This window comes from Heliconius melpomene, chromosome 5 (assembly GCF_056956725.1).
Source record: "Heliconius melpomene rosina isolate 202511_hmr_F chromosome 5, ASM5695672v1, whole genome shotgun sequence".
Lineage (NCBI taxonomy): Eukaryota > Metazoa > Arthropoda > Insecta > Lepidoptera > Nymphalidae > Heliconius > Heliconius melpomene.
Genome location: NC_140393.1, coordinates 5,836,522 through 5,851,599, shown reverse-complemented (window position 1 = coordinate 5,851,599; position 15,078 = coordinate 5,836,522). Strand labels below are relative to the sequence as shown.

General features: G+C 32.3%; 2 protein-coding genes across 4 annotated transcripts; one reads left to right on the top strand and one right to left on the bottom strand.

The window, feature by feature from the left end:
* Window positions 1-5,307: 5,307 nt before the first annotated feature.
* On the top strand, window positions 5,308-8,612 carry LOC146539060 (uncharacterized). Of its 2 annotated transcripts, none has more exons than XM_085185646.1 (3): window positions 5,308-5,455; window positions 7,603-7,812; window positions 8,320-8,612. In XM_085185646.1, the coding sequence occupies exons 1-3, from the start codon at window positions 5,416-5,418 to the stop codon at window positions 8,529-8,531; spliced, it is 462 nt and encodes a 153-aa protein (XP_085041772.1). In that variant the 5' UTR covers window positions 5,308-5,415; the 3' UTR covers window positions 8,532-8,612. The 2 variants fall into 2 exon arrangements, with proteins under 2 accessions (XP_085041772.1, XP_085041773.1); XM_085185647.1 differs by lacking the exon at window positions 5,308-5,455 and adding an exon at window positions 7,114-7,388.
* A 291-nt stretch (window positions 8,613-8,903) lies between these two features.
* LOC146539059 (polypeptide N-acetylgalactosaminyltransferase 3-like) lies at window positions 8,904-15,075 on the bottom strand. 2 transcript variants are annotated; one of them, XM_085185644.1, is made up of 7 exons: window positions 14,868-15,075; window positions 14,641-14,789; window positions 14,399-14,496; window positions 13,897-14,077; window positions 13,311-13,449; window positions 12,633-12,818; window positions 8,904-12,181 (listed from the first exon to the last, which is right to left on the bottom strand). In XM_085185644.1, the coding sequence occupies exons 1-7, from the start codon at window positions 14,880-14,882 to the stop codon at window positions 11,150-11,152; spliced, it is 1,800 nt and encodes a 599-aa protein (XP_085041770.1). In that variant the 5' UTR covers window positions 14,883-15,075; the 3' UTR covers window positions 8,904-11,149. The 2 variants fall into 2 exon arrangements, with proteins under 2 accessions (XP_085041770.1, XP_085041771.1); XM_085185645.1 differs by having other exon boundaries at window positions 14,641-14,786.
* Between the last annotated feature and the right edge of the window lie 3 nt (window positions 15,076-15,078).

Sequence of the window (15,078 nt, the reverse complement as noted above, 5' to 3'; positions counted from 1 at the left end):
GACATTTACGTGATATGATATTTACTATTTAGCTCAGAATTATTTAATAATTCAACTGCAGTCGAAGAATTACACGTTTTCTTTAATTACAAAATTTAAACTAAACATTAGAAATATTCTTAAACGTAAATAAAGATAATAAATTTATCATTTATATACACTGAATGTCGCCTCGGTTTTATTTCATTGTCGTTGCGGGATAACTGTCGATTTAATGTCAGATTAGTTCTAGCCGCGATATATAGAGGTAGGTACATATTGAAATAAGTCTATTCAAAGTTACATTAATATTTAAACAAGTGTGCTTTAAACTTGAACTATTTCTGAAATATAAAACTTTAAAGCTGTTATGGCGCAGTGGCACAGCCTGTGGACTTCAACGCGACGGTTGTGAGTTCAACTCCCACTCGAGCAAATGAATCATTTAATATTTTTATTTCCTCGTACTGTTAATAAAACAAAGCGTGGCGTAGAGTTCCTCCACCCAATACGCAACAATTCGAAAATTTGACAGAAAAGTGAGAGAAGGAGTGTCTTAACACTAGTACCTTCTGCTGACCCTGTGAATGCCATTGCCGCGTTACTAGAACTATGAAATTAAAATAATTTTTTTTTTTTCATTAGACATTTACAGTCGTACGCTTATAATATAATTGAGCCAATTTGACCTACTATGACATATTATAATATGTTAAACATTTTATAAGAATATCAAAACATTAAAACAATTATAAAACGGCGCTACCCTCAAGCCATAACATAAAAAAAATCCACAAGAAACCCTATAAACGTAAACTTTAATATTTATAGTCCAAGGTGGTCTCCGAGGCCCAGATCTTAAAGAATTCAGTATACGGAATAAACAAGACTAATAACGAACGCAGCTTCCTCCACATAAATACCTTTGATCGTTGGTACTTTACAATTACAATATTTTCTCTTCGACAAGCCTTAACGACACTTTAAGCGGCCGTTCGATCAATTTTGGCACCCCAAATTTTTATTTTCTCACTCTCCGAATTCAATTTAGCACGAAACGCAGTTAATATGATGTATTCCGAATTTTTTTTATGATTAAACTTTATGTTTATGATACCCTCGATATGGCTTTTGGATACTTTTTCTGGATAACACAAATAATGAAAAATTATCGCCATACAATCAAGCTTGTAATTGATGGTATAAATCATGGAATAAGCGATAAACAACTTTTTTGATAATATGAAGCTGAATTTTATATGAAAACTAGCGACCCGCTCGCGGTTTCGCCCGCTTGAACTAAATAAGTATTTCTTTAGTATCTTAATAATTCTATTACCCCAATAATAGACTTTTTCTTATATCTTTCATGTACAAACAATTTTATTATATGTATGGGAGGAATAACATTAGTATTATACGCATTTTATAAATATGAAAAAAGCAGCTTCATGCATTTTCAGATTGTGTGTTGAATGTCAACGCTACTTGTTATGTAACTGAGAAATGAAGTTAATTTAAATATAATCATTCCATTCATTCATTCATTCATTTGTAATAATGTATGAGGTCTTCGTGGCGCAGCGGCACAAGAGTGTGACCGTAACGCGACCGTTGTGGGTTCGATTCCAACTCGAAGAAGTGTAGTATTTATTTCCATTTATATTTCCATTATGTTCGCTCTGGTGTCGAGGCAAAGCGCGGCGTTGAGTTCTGCCACTCAACACGCAATCTCCAGAATTCGGCAGAAAGCGGAGAACGGAGTGTTCCCTCTGCCTACACTGCTGTGTGGGGGATACAGCGTGAAGCTGATTTTTTTTATTTGTAATAATATTAATTGTATACAAAAACTTAAAAATTGAACGAATGAACGATTTCTAAACAATTTAAGTCACGTCTTAGCTAGAAAGTACTAATTAAACTAGAAAACTTAATTAGAACAACCCAAAGAAGGGAAAATTAATTTAACTATAAAACTATTAACATAAACTTTTAAACCAGATTAAACATTAAAGATTAATGCTAATTATTTCTCCGTGACAGCTGATGGATAACTTCTTGTTCAAGGATTTCCTTCATTTACATACATTTGAGTAGTCCCAGTCACGCAACATCCTTATCATTTGCAAAGTAACCCAGTTAATTCATATTTATTGGTCTCTAAGTAACATTTGCAGTTCAGTTTAAAAGTAATTTTGTATGTTTTTCGAAAGTATTATTTTCTTTTGCGTTTAATTAATTAACTATATCAGTTTTAAATAAATTAATGTTAAGAGACACCGTTATCGTATGTGTCTGGAGTGGAGAATGAGAATCTTGTTGCTAAAATCATTCTTAAATAAAATAGACATATGCTTTTTTTTTCTTTTCTGGTTTAACTGAGAGAAAAATTGAAAATTTAGTTATTATAGTTTATTTAGCAAGTCTAAATTAATTAGTTTAGCTAGTCACGGCTCGTTCTCGGCCCGATCTCAGTCTGTTAAAATATTCTTATTATGAGAAATATCCTTCCTATAATATATAAAATTTCTTTCCGAATTCGAAATCGGACAGAGAACGAACCTGCGCTATAATGTGAATCCTTTCTTATACTCGATGATAATAATCATTTCACATAATAAATATTCAACTACCAACCCACCTGTTTACCTTATAAGAACAAATAAAAAAATAACATACAACTTCATATACCAAAATAGGCATTTAGCAAACATTTCTATTTTTTCCATGTACAAACATAAAATAAAGATGGCAACATTTTGAAAGTTCAGATAAATTAAAAATAATGGTGCAGGATTGTGAGAGCAGACGTGCGCAGGAGTATCTCACGCGATCGCCGTCCTTCCGATCCTATCGAGGGGTCACTGTGTCGGACGTTTCGGTATTCCTTTTTCGTCCACATACTATCTTCTAATACCAAAAACAAAACTTAGACAAGAAAGGCGTGTGGAATATAAACGCCGTAACTTTTTGCAACACTGCCAAATACGATTTTAGCAGCCATTCCGAGATAACTGTTTAAAAAATGGAAACGAAAGTAAAAAGCCAAAGGTTTTTCTTAAAAAATCTTATCAAATCAGCCAAAAATCCCATTAAACAGGTTAAAGGTAAAGTCATTGACAGATAAATATTATATATAAAACAACGCCGCTAAGAGGATTTTAATTAAATTGCATTTTAACGAAAAACAAAGACGCCGCGACCCGTCTCGCTAATCAAGGGCGGTAGCTCAATCAAATGAAGGCAATAAATCTTCAAAAACCAGAAGATTCAATTACACGGCTACCGGAGAGTAAAGAGAGTGGCAATAACAAATTGTATAAGATAAATAAAATCTTTATAATGCGGAGAAGTTTTAAACTCGTTTACGTTATCTCACCTCGTCGGCGCACATTTTGAGGTAAATGGTTTACCCAAAAATTAATTACCTCTTGGAAAAAATGCCGCAAGTAAATTAAAATATTTGAATAATTTAAAATAATGATGGGACTCCAACGGTGTACGGTCTCGTCGTGTTAGATAGCGAGTGTCTTGTTTTAATTCGACTCACGCAATTTGATAAGATATCAAATACCAATAATGCCTATTTGCCAAGTTTTCCAGTAGGAATTGAAATATTTATTTACGTTTATATTTCCATTTTCTTCGCTCTGGTGTCGAGGCTAAGCGCGGCGTTGAGTTCTGCCACTCAACACGCAATGCCTCCAGAATTAGGCAGAAAGTGGGGAACGGAATGTCGAGGTTCCCTCCGCCTACCCTGCTGTGTGCGGGATACAGCGTGAAGGTGAAGTAAAAACCGAATATGTATAATTTAATTTTCGTAATACTTAGAGGAATAATTCAATTTTAGTAATTTAATTTTATTTAATTATTTTACTTACTTCTTCTTACTTACGCATCATGAACGTTTCATAATTCATACACACGTACGAAGACGATCTAAATAAAATTTCCGTCACGTGGGCAGAGAGTTATTATTAGGGCTAGCGACAATCCATCTCTAAATCTGTTTCTCTGCTTATCTATCGAAGGCATCTGAGGCAGCATGCCGACACGCTGGGATGTCGCCTTAAAGATCGATCTCGACCACTATTTCGCGCTTACCCGTACCAAAACCACAAATATTTACAGTATACCTTATTCCTAAGCTAACAAGGTTCTATTTTATTATGTGAAAAGACAGAAGATTTTGATCTGGCCATACGGTCAACCCTATTTAACAAGATAGCAAGACAGACACCTCTCCCGATCGATGAAGCGTGCTGCTATTTTCTTAGTCGTTGAAAGTAATGTTATGCATTTCGAAACACGATTCTTAAATTGATATAATAATATTTATCTAGACAGCTGAGCTGAAATGTTACCTTTACCAGTTGATACCTGTTTAAACTAAGCCAATTTAAGTTTTACGTCTTGAATTACTTAAAGCTATTTTTATATATCTCATTTCTTAAGTATTGTAATTTAGCAAGCTTCTTTTAACATTCAATTGGTTTTTAAATTAAATAGTTATTATAAAGAATATTGTTCGGTAAAACTGCTAAAAATTAATTTAAATTGGCTAAAACTTTACTTTTCAATATAAATATTATTTTTAAAATGATATTATTATTAGAAAACGAGAGTAAGCCAGATTAATAAATTAATAATTATGTAGTTCAAGCGGGCGAAGCCGCGGGCGGGTTGCCAGTGTAAATCTGATAAGGATCTCAGTGAAGTACAAATACAATGTACAAACTGCGACATTTATTGTACGTACTATCTAAAATAGATAATACTAAGAATGAAATCATCTGTTAGTTTGCTAATTTAGTTAATAGAAATCTGAACTATAACTTGGCTGTCGTGGCGCAGTGGTAAAAGTGTGTGATTGTAAGCGCGACTGTTGTGAGTTCGATTCGCACTCGGTGGAATTAATTATTATCTATAATTTTTTTTTTTTTTAATTAAGGCTGATAACAAGGCAATGCGCTATGTTGAGTTCCACCACCATATGCCCCAAAAATTCGGCAGAAAGTGAAGAACGGAGAGTCTTAGCTGTAGGTTCCCTCTGCTTACCCTGCTCGTACCTATCACTCAGTGTAAAAACAAAAACAAAACGGTAATCATACATATACGAAAAGCAACTGTTGCCAAATCTTGGTACTTCAATCTCTGACGTACTACGAGTACGTATCAGTCTAAAATAGGATTAAATAGGTCGCAGATTCGATTTATTTCTGTCTTGAAAGTACGAGCGTCCTTATCATTAGTTTTGCCTTTACTTTTAACGAAAAAACTGCCTGTAAAATATACTGTCCAATGATAACAACACATTTAAAAGATAAAGACAAAAGCGAGTTGATTAGTTAGATAACCATAGCAGTGTATAGACGCGCCTCCAGTAGTAATATTAACCGTGTTTTTGTATATACACACAGTGCTGTCTATAATAGAATGTTACAGATCATATTTATATTGGCCGGATTATCTTTAGGTAAGCTTTAATTAGACATATATGAAAAGAAATCAAAGATCAACGAACATCTCTTACAACAAACTAAAGGTGTATTAACAAAACTATTTCTTCATATAAGTGTCGTTCCTTTTGGTACACACACAATGGACGGCGCAACTACCGCTTAATAAATATTTATTCAATTCTGTTGACAATCATTTACATCATAACAATAGTGTTGTGCCGCCGTCGCCATACGGCAGCGTGGGCCGTTTTTATGATGAGCATCACTAGTGTTGAAATAAGGTTAGTGTTACTCGAGATAAGAGTGTATCATAGTATGAAATAGATAGTACAGTACGTAAAAGGTTTAAAACAATTGTGAAAATTATGCTGTAGTCTGTGCTGTTTTTCTTAATAGTAATTAATAGTATTATTTGAGTAATTATTAAAAAATAGAAATAATTATTAAAAAATAGAAAGAAATATTTTTTATTATTTACTTTTGATTAGAAATACTTAATTATTTTGAGAAAAAATAGATTAGAAGCAAAAACTACTGATTACCTATTTATATTTAATTTCCCAGCTTTTGGGGCAACGATGCCGTGTAAAAATTCTTCTTTTCTCCAACATAAAATCTGGCATCGTTGTTATGTCCCTGTACTTTTTTTTAACAGATTCCCACAGTATCCCGCACAGAGCAGGGTACCTAAATAACTAAAATGTCGCATTTACAGTCAGAACTTATACCCCTGAGCCAAGACTGGCCTCTATTATAATAATATTTCTTGTGTAGAATAAATTACCGAAAACGATGACGAGCGAGGATTTATGGACAATTATGCCAGACGCCCATCATCCACTTTCTCTGACACCCGGTGGACGATCTCTTCACGCATGAGTGGCTCAGACCACCTTTATCGTTTTAAGTTTCGCTAGATTGATACAAACATGCGGATTGGACTTTCCAATACTTGAGCTCCTTGTAATAAAACTTTGTTTTCACAAAAATTGTGACCTATCATAATCAAATTTTCTTTAATATTACCAATTGATCAAAAAAACTTGTATGATCTCTACTCTTTTCTTTTATTTATTACACATTCATTTTGTTTTAAGATGTAATGTAATCTTAATCATGTATTATTTATTTATTTACGTTAGGTTTGCTAATGTCTATTACATTGTAGGAATTATTCATATTATAATTAAAATATTAGATCTGTTTTAACTATAGCAATTTTGTACAGGTTAATTTTAAATTTACTTGCTTACTAAATAAAGTATAAGATAATGCTGAAGCTAGCACCAACCCAGAAAGCATTTAAGCTCACCTTATAGGTAGTTTCAATGAAATATAAAATTGAAACTGTAAACTAAAACGAACGGCACTCGAATTGCATGCCAATATATCAAGACGAGATTCCCTACTTTCAATAATTACGTATGTGCAGTGTGCACGCGCGGCTCACGTTCAGACTTCAGATCGAGACGTCAGCCATGGTCGGTAAAACGGCGCGAAACGCGAGAAAATGACGTATGATTGCAGTCTTTAAAACAAACGTGAACTACAGTACGGCCAACAAGTCGTGGCCGCTTTAAATTTAGGTTTTCTGAACTTTTGCGCTTTGTTCACTCGAAAAAAAAATATTCATAAGTAAGAAAAATCTTTAAATCAAATCTACGCAGCCGTCTTCAACTAGGTTTAAGATGGCCACGACTCGTTGACCGTACTATATGCTTGGGAGCCGTTATTACACCGCGTACGGCGATCTGTTACGGGCAAGAGAAGGCTGCTGCACAATCCAATTGGACACGCTACAAAAATGTCATAAGTCAAGTGTAGCGGAGCAACATACACGACAGAATCTGTCTGTGGACTTTCATTATTTGGAAGGGTGTTTTTGAATACCAGTAAAAATTCGTTGATACAAAAGCGAGCCAAATTTAATTGTCAGTTTGACGTGCAGTATGTTTTTTTATAGTTTAAAAATTTGACCTATGCTTAAGTTTAATCTGCCTATCACCTACAAACACCTTATAATAAATAGAATTTGTTTAATAAAATTCAAAAAAAATATCTATCCTATTTGTTAAAATAAGAATTAAAAAATATACTGTTTTGTATTATTATTGTATTTTTTGTCTATTTTATATACCTAGAATTCTTTTTTCTATTTCAGTGTCATCAGAAAATTGTTTCTATCAAAGATGTTTAGGTTGTCATCCACAAGAGACTCTTTACGCAGGATCGTCAGTCAACTGCGGTCCTCCAAACTGGGTGACCGCCCAGTGGGTACATAACCTTGGCCATCCTCCACCCTCAACAGATTCTAGAATACCTATAGAAATGCGTTGCCTGAAAATGGTTGCAACTCCAGATGATAAATCGTGTAAGTCTTTCTAGTCAATAATATTTCCACTCCACAATCATGCAGGGTGCAGTCAGATTAAACACTTATCCAAAACGCTACTATGAACAAAATTTTGATGTGCAAATATTATAATGTTTGAAAATATACTGCAACATACAGTAATATTCGAAATAGTCGGGTACGCAGAGAGAGCCTTTTGTTAAGAAACTCCACTCACTTTAATCCCAATTTTCAACACAGCCTGTTGAATGGCTGAAATCCACGTGCGGCCATCAGAGCTCATATTCCTTCAGCCCGCCTGGAGACGCTGTGAAGACCATTCTAGGTCAACAGTAATATTGATAATTCGAAAAAATAAATCGCGGAACTCAACGTCGCGCTTTGAGAAATGAAATCAATTCATAATCTTTCACTCGAGTGGGGATCGAACTCACAACTATAACCAGACAGCCTCTGTTCCGCAGCACCACGACAGCCTTAACCTTTAAAATATAATGTAGCATATTTTTTCTTATTTAATTACAGTCGGTAACACAGTGGACGTGATACGAGGATGCGTACCGAGAGTTCAAGTGGACTCTGTATGTCTCGGTCTGGTCGCTGTGGAGAGAGCGAGAGGTCACAGCGACGCACGCTGCTTTATATGTAACGGTGAAAATTGTAACTCGAGCACTAAAGTTTTTTTTAATCTTCATCTACCGTTCATCTGGTTATTTTTAATGTATGTTTTGAGATGATTATAGTATACTATTATAATTTGTTTGGTTTTATGTTGTAGTAGTATTAAAGTAATAACGTAAGAAAACTGACTAGAGTATCGGAGTGCTTTTATAAATAATACAAATATAACATTTTCAAATACTCCATATCATTTTTCTTTTCTTAAACAATTGTTAAAATCATTTTACGTATCCTTTATTATTAAAACTGATTTTAAAATATATTTTTCATGTCATAAATATTTTTACAATTTGGAGTATACAGGCTATAAAGTTTGAAAAACATTTTTTTTTTAAATGACATTTAGACAGCTACTGCACAAGGATATACCGTTACCTGACATTAAAATTATTTTAACTTTGTAAAAGTATTATAATAAAACAAAATAATTTATGATTAAATTTATATTTGTACATTAATATATAAATTACAAAAGTGCATTTAGTTTTATTAAAACAATTAGTTAAGCACCTTGGACCAAATTATTATACTTTCCCTGTGGTAATTACACAACCTTATATTTTATATAATTTGATGCTTTCTTGACATTAAAACAATTGACCATATTTTATTTTTAATCTGCGAATTGTTTGTCGTCATTCATATATCGTATTATGTGTATAATTATAAAATACTTATGTTAAATATCTATATTGTTAGATCATTTTGGGAATTGGAACCAAGTACAATATACATTTTACATTTTTTAAATATAAATAACTTAATCGCCTTCAGTCGAAATCTTCTTACTAAATTTAAAAAGCGATATTTTTTTTTTAACAAAAGATCGACTTAACAAACATTATGCATTATGCATTATGCATATTTGCAATTAGGCCTTTAATAAATACAATAAAGACGTAATAATTAATATACATATTTTCAATTCACGTAATTGTTATTATTGTTAAAATAAATAACAAAACTTTAAAATATTAAAGAGTTACGTCAATTGAAAGCATGGCTAAGTGACCGATTAAACTCAGTTTAAATATTCTTTTAAGTTTGAACACATGCTAACTGCGCCATGATGGAAATTTTATTATTAAGTATTTAAACTTATTTGTCTTAATTAATCTTATGCCAATCGATAAATTTCAAAACATACAGTGGCGGAATTAGGTTTAGGCTTGAACTTGATATATTTTAGAACCGATTTTTTTTGCTACCTCATAGAAGTTTGAGGGATTTGTATACGATGGTTTTTGATGGTTATTGAAAAATATTTCGACGAAACTAAAACAGTGACAATGATAGAAGTAAGCGCCGACTTAACAGCCTATATCTTGAAAATCTGTAAAGGCCTCACTGAAAACATAGCATATAATACTAGGAATTTAAGACTAGATATGTCAATATTGTTACATAAATGCTGTGTAATCTCAGACTAACATTTTAACGAGTATTATAATTCAGTTATAAATCAAGGTTTATTAACATCAATATATACCTTATATACATAAGTTTGTGCAATATTTTCATCATATATAGCACGATTTACAGTAAACATGAGGCAGAAGCAAATATTTTTTTATTACGTAAGTTATATGTAACTTTAAACTTTAAATTAGATATATAAAAAATTGACAATAATTTTTCAACACAAAGGAATGTCTTAACACTATGTTTTTTGCCTACCGCGCTAAATGCACGATGTTTAGCAGAGAAGGCAAAAAAAATAGGGAAAGCAAAAGCAGCCTACTAAATGAATAAATTAGGCCAAGCAATTATATTTTTCACATATATCGCCAAATATTAATATTTTAATTCTAATCATATGTATGTATGTAATCATAAATAGATAAATGTTGTAAAAATAGAGATTTTCGGAGTAGAGAATAAATATTATTAAAAAATTGTATAATAAGCAAAATAATCACATTGTTCATACTTAAAAGTGAACTTGTAAGAAAAAAATCACAGCAAATCCATTAAATAGTATGTCTAAATTCAATTACGTATAAAACAGACAACAACACCAGATCAATATCATGATTTTGTAAATCATTATAAATCATTGCATTATTTCTTAATTAACATAAAAAAAGGTAAGCTGTATGATATTACCTTTAAAGCAGCGTAACCTATAATACTCAATATGCAATATTAAAAAATATTTAAAAAGCATGCAATAGCTATAGCTGCCAATTTCTTTAACAAATAATTAATATATAATATAATTATATTAATAACATATATCTACTCACTAACTAAGTAATATTTTAATTAATGTGTGTATATAAATTATGGAATGTCCTCACAATATAGCAATACCTATGGCTATATTCTTATAAACGGAATAAATATTTTGTACTTATTAAAAACAAATATCTTAACAATAATTTTAACATCAATATGAACACAGCTTATTGTAACATTTACAAAGAAATCTTATAGATAATATAAAATAAAGTATTTTAATGGAGTTAGTGGATCCAATACTATATCTCAACATAATGCCTAAAATAAAAACTTATATAATTTTGTTTTAATAAATATCACTTCGTAGATACCTATTTTGCACTATTTAATATTTAATTTTAAAAATAATATTGTATAAAATCCTAAAGGCCAGTCATATTTAATTGCAGTGTAAAAATAATAAAGTTTGTACAATAAATTCGATTATCACATATTAACGCCAAGGCACTCGTTCAAAATGCCATATTTGTCTATTGTCGTTGATACACCTTTTTGCTGTTAGGGGATTCCCCTCGCTTTCGTTATCTGAAGGCAATAATGTCAAACACAGTCCGTCCACTGTCTTAATTCGAGGGCCCTTTTGCTGCCATATTTGTTTAATACTATCATTACAACTCTTCCAAACAGCTCGTCCGTTACCTTGTTGTAAGCAGAGTCCTTCGTCCGCCATTATTTTTCCCTCTACAGTGTACACTATTAATCTATCTAAATCCAAGTCGCTACCACAACTCACGCTTGAAGCTGGTCCTCCTAGTCCGGGAGTACCTGAAGTCACTCCAAGGCACCCTCCTTCATCATTCCGAACTCTCCCAAACCACCTATCATCTGTTGGAAAAAAGTGTTGCGGCCACACATTCTCTAAATACCATTTAAAACTTTTACACTGTAAATTCTCCCTAATGGCGACACGACTAGCAACATTTTGTGTATCACGTATAGCCGCAACAGAAGGGTTAAATTTGAAGAAAAAATCAGCCCACTCATCCATCCACACTGCGGCAGCCCGGGCTAGATTTGAATTAAGGACTTTGGCAACACCACCCGGATATTTATACGGACTATGACGTCTAAAAATATGGCCGACACGGGAGCACGGTGTAATCTCAACCCTGGCGCCACATTGCCAGGCACGCCAGGAAAGTTCTAGATTTTCTGCTCCCCATATGATCATACCCTCGTCGTATCCACCTATACGCCAAAATAAGCTTTTTCTAACTGCAAATAGACCCCCAGCCATCGCTGGGGTAGGGTAAGGTTTAGAGGGATTATTGGTTTTGTTCATCATCACTTCGTTGCTTGGCATCAGCCATCGGAAGTGAAGACGCCAGCTGAAGGCACCCCAATGTGCGTCAATGCTTTTTGTATATGCTAAAGTGTCATCAGATAGTAAGTCTATATGGGGACATATGAATACATCGTCGCTGCCCGCTCTATCTAGAAGCGGTTCTAACCAGCCGTTAGTCACCTGAAAATTGAGGACAAAACTAATGAAGAGGCAGTCTTGGATTTAGGTAATATGAATATAAAAAGTGAAGATAAGCAAGCAGTAAGAACGCTTGACTATACTATCAAGTTTCATCCACACCAAAAACTTAATTAACACAGAAATATTACAATATATTTGACTTCATGACATTATGTAAATTATGTAATATTTCACCTTCAGAATCAGATTCAGAAAAAATCTACAGAAATAATCTTGTAACTTTTCATTTCAGCAAAAAGCAAGCATAAAAAAAATTAAATTCTATGGAAACTTTTTTTTAAAGTTACATCACTTAAGTCGGTTTAAACTGCAATTTCAATATTTACTTTTAATATCAAATTTGTCAAATATGTACAATTTAAAGATTTTTTTAAATTTTGAAGCTCATTCCATTAACAATACATATCAAACATAAAAATAAAAAACTCACTTCACAATGAGCGTCTAAAAACACAAGAACGTCTCCCTTAGCTTCTCTCGCTCCCATTAGCCTCGCTCCGACCAGACCAGTTCTATTTACACTTCTCAATATATGAACATTGTTTAGCTTTACTATGGCATCCTCTAACTCTTTGAATAGGTACTTGCGATCACTGGCATCGTCTACTAAAATAATCTATAATAGAAAAATGTAAATGTGAAAATATCCCCAAATTTGCTATATTTGTCTAAACACACTGCTGTTGTTTTTTTTTTGATTAGCAATAAAATATGATGTTTGTTCCCGTCCTATGTTACCTTTAATATTGATTCTCAAATGCTATTACCAAATCATGTCAACTAGAATAAAACCGTTTGAAAAAACATTTACAATGCTGTTTAAGCCTACTGTCACAATGTCTGGATTAGTTAATAAAATAATAAGATTAATCATAAAATTCAAAACTTTTATAAATTTATTTTGGGTTTTTTAATGGCCTTATTTTGCAATAATTTAGTATTTTCAAATAGGCGTAATACCGATAGCTTGGTAGCAACATGATGACGTCATAGTCTTGTAAACAAAATGTCAATGTGATGTCTATTCAAATCTCAGTGCTAATAGTAACAAGACCAAATTACCTCACAGCAGAACAAGATGGCGTCAAATATACAAAACATGAAATACCTCTTTTAATAGTATTTTTGGTGACCTTAATACAACTGACATCACAGTTCTCATGAGGGTCGACCAGGCTTCATTGTGGAAGACTATAATCACACTAGCAGTAGGTAAATTATCTAAATCATATTGAACACTTCTACAACTGAAAAACAAAAAAATATATATTTTTTAAAAGTCTCGAGGCTGCTGTTGTCCTATGGCACAGCATCTGACTGTAAATACAATGGCTGTGGGTTTCATCTCAGTCGAAGAATGAATTACTCTTAATTCCCCTCTGACATACATTGAGCTCCACTCAACATGCAATGTCCTGATTTCAGGCAGAAAGTGTAAAACTGATGTTGACACAAAAAAATTGTGAAGTGGTTTTTTTTTAATTTTGTTTCCTTTACTATTTAATTTAAATTTATGTTTTGATTATGGTAATGGGGAACTTAAGTGTGAAAGAATAACAGTGATAAATAAATTTCATGTATAAAAGCATAATTATTTATTATTTCCTATCATTTTCAAGATCTATTTCAGTTATGTTATGTGACAATCACACAAAACCAAATGTTTATAGTATGTTGTTTTTTATCTTACCCACCTCTCACTCCTCATATCTGGAAGACTTCTATTAATAGATATTCTATCACTAACATAAATGTTATAGGAATGTAATGCATACAACTCCCTGGCTGGGATAATTTCTCGTTGTAACAGTTGAACAGGACGGCCTCCTTCTCCTGCCCCTTCTATGGGTGCATAATGATTTGCATTTATTATTTCTGAAAAAAAATTAAATTAGAAAAAATATACTAATACATTTGACATATTCAGAACAGAAACCTAAAAGTTTAGGTAGCAACTGTTTGGTCAATGATGTAACAGTAACTTTGTCATGATAATTGAAACAAAGCAGGCTGATGATGTAATACATATATATTAAAAGCTATTGTTAGAATAATGTTACACTCATACATGTCACTGGATTGCATCATAGCAAGGTTACATTTAGATTCATAATAAAGTGTTTATTACTTAAATAGTATATGATTTTAATGGGATAAGAATTATTGCTATTTTATGTAGTTAATATATTTGTATACCTTGAGATAAATTGCCTCCTGAATTTCCACCAACATAATGCCCAACAATGACTCTCATACCAGTTTTATCTACATATGAATCTTGGTCATAATGAAGGCTGTAAAAAAATAATTGATATATTAGGCATTAGTATTTCTTTTATCTCTCATTTTACTTGATTTATTCATTATGAGCCGATTTTTTAACAGATATGATAGGGTTCCGAACGCTCATATAAAAAAAATATCATAAACACACTTACTTTTTATACCATGAATTTTTATTTCGTCGTTTGATAGTGTTGTACAGTTCTAAGCTCACATAAAACATAGCATTTATTAAAAATATTAAGATAATCACTAAACTGGCTATTTTTTTTCTTCGGCCTCTGCATATAAGGGGCCGACACTGCTGTAAGTATGAAAAGAAAAGATTTTTATACATGTTCACTTGTACAAAAAAAGCAAAACAAACCAAAACTCAACCCACGTTATGAAGAATCATTGTAAAATATGCTAGTGTTCAGAATATAAAATACTTATAATAATAGTGTGCATAGAAGCGGTAATGCTAGCAGCATAAAGAACATCATTATATTCAAAAAACTAATATTTAACAAATTTACATTAAATTGAACACTTAATATTACGACATATTTGACATTTCGAATTTTATATCCAGATGACATTTGTCATTTACG

Bases quoted from the DNA above. Each gene is read 5' to 3' on its own strand.
- LOC146539060 (XM_085185646.1), top strand. From the start codon at position 5,416: ATGTTACAGATCATATTTATATTGGCCGGATTATCTTTAG. The intron at 5,456-7,602 runs GTAAGCTTTAAT...TTTCTATTTCAG, and splicing joins ATTGGCCGGATTATCTTTAG to TGTCATCAGAAAATTGTTTC. The intron at 7,813-8,319 runs GTAAGTCTTTCT...ATTTAATTACAG, and splicing joins AACTCCAGATGATAAATCGT to TCGGTAACACAGTGGACGTG.
- LOC146539059 (XM_085185644.1), bottom strand. The intron at 13,450-13,896 runs GTGGGTAAGATA...TTTGTTTTTCAG, and splicing joins CCAGATATGAGGAGTGAGAG to TTGTAGAAGTGTTCAATATG. The intron at 12,819-13,310 runs GTATTTCATGTT...TTTCTATTATAG, and splicing joins CAAAAATACTATTAAAAGAG to ATTATTTTAGTAGACGATGC.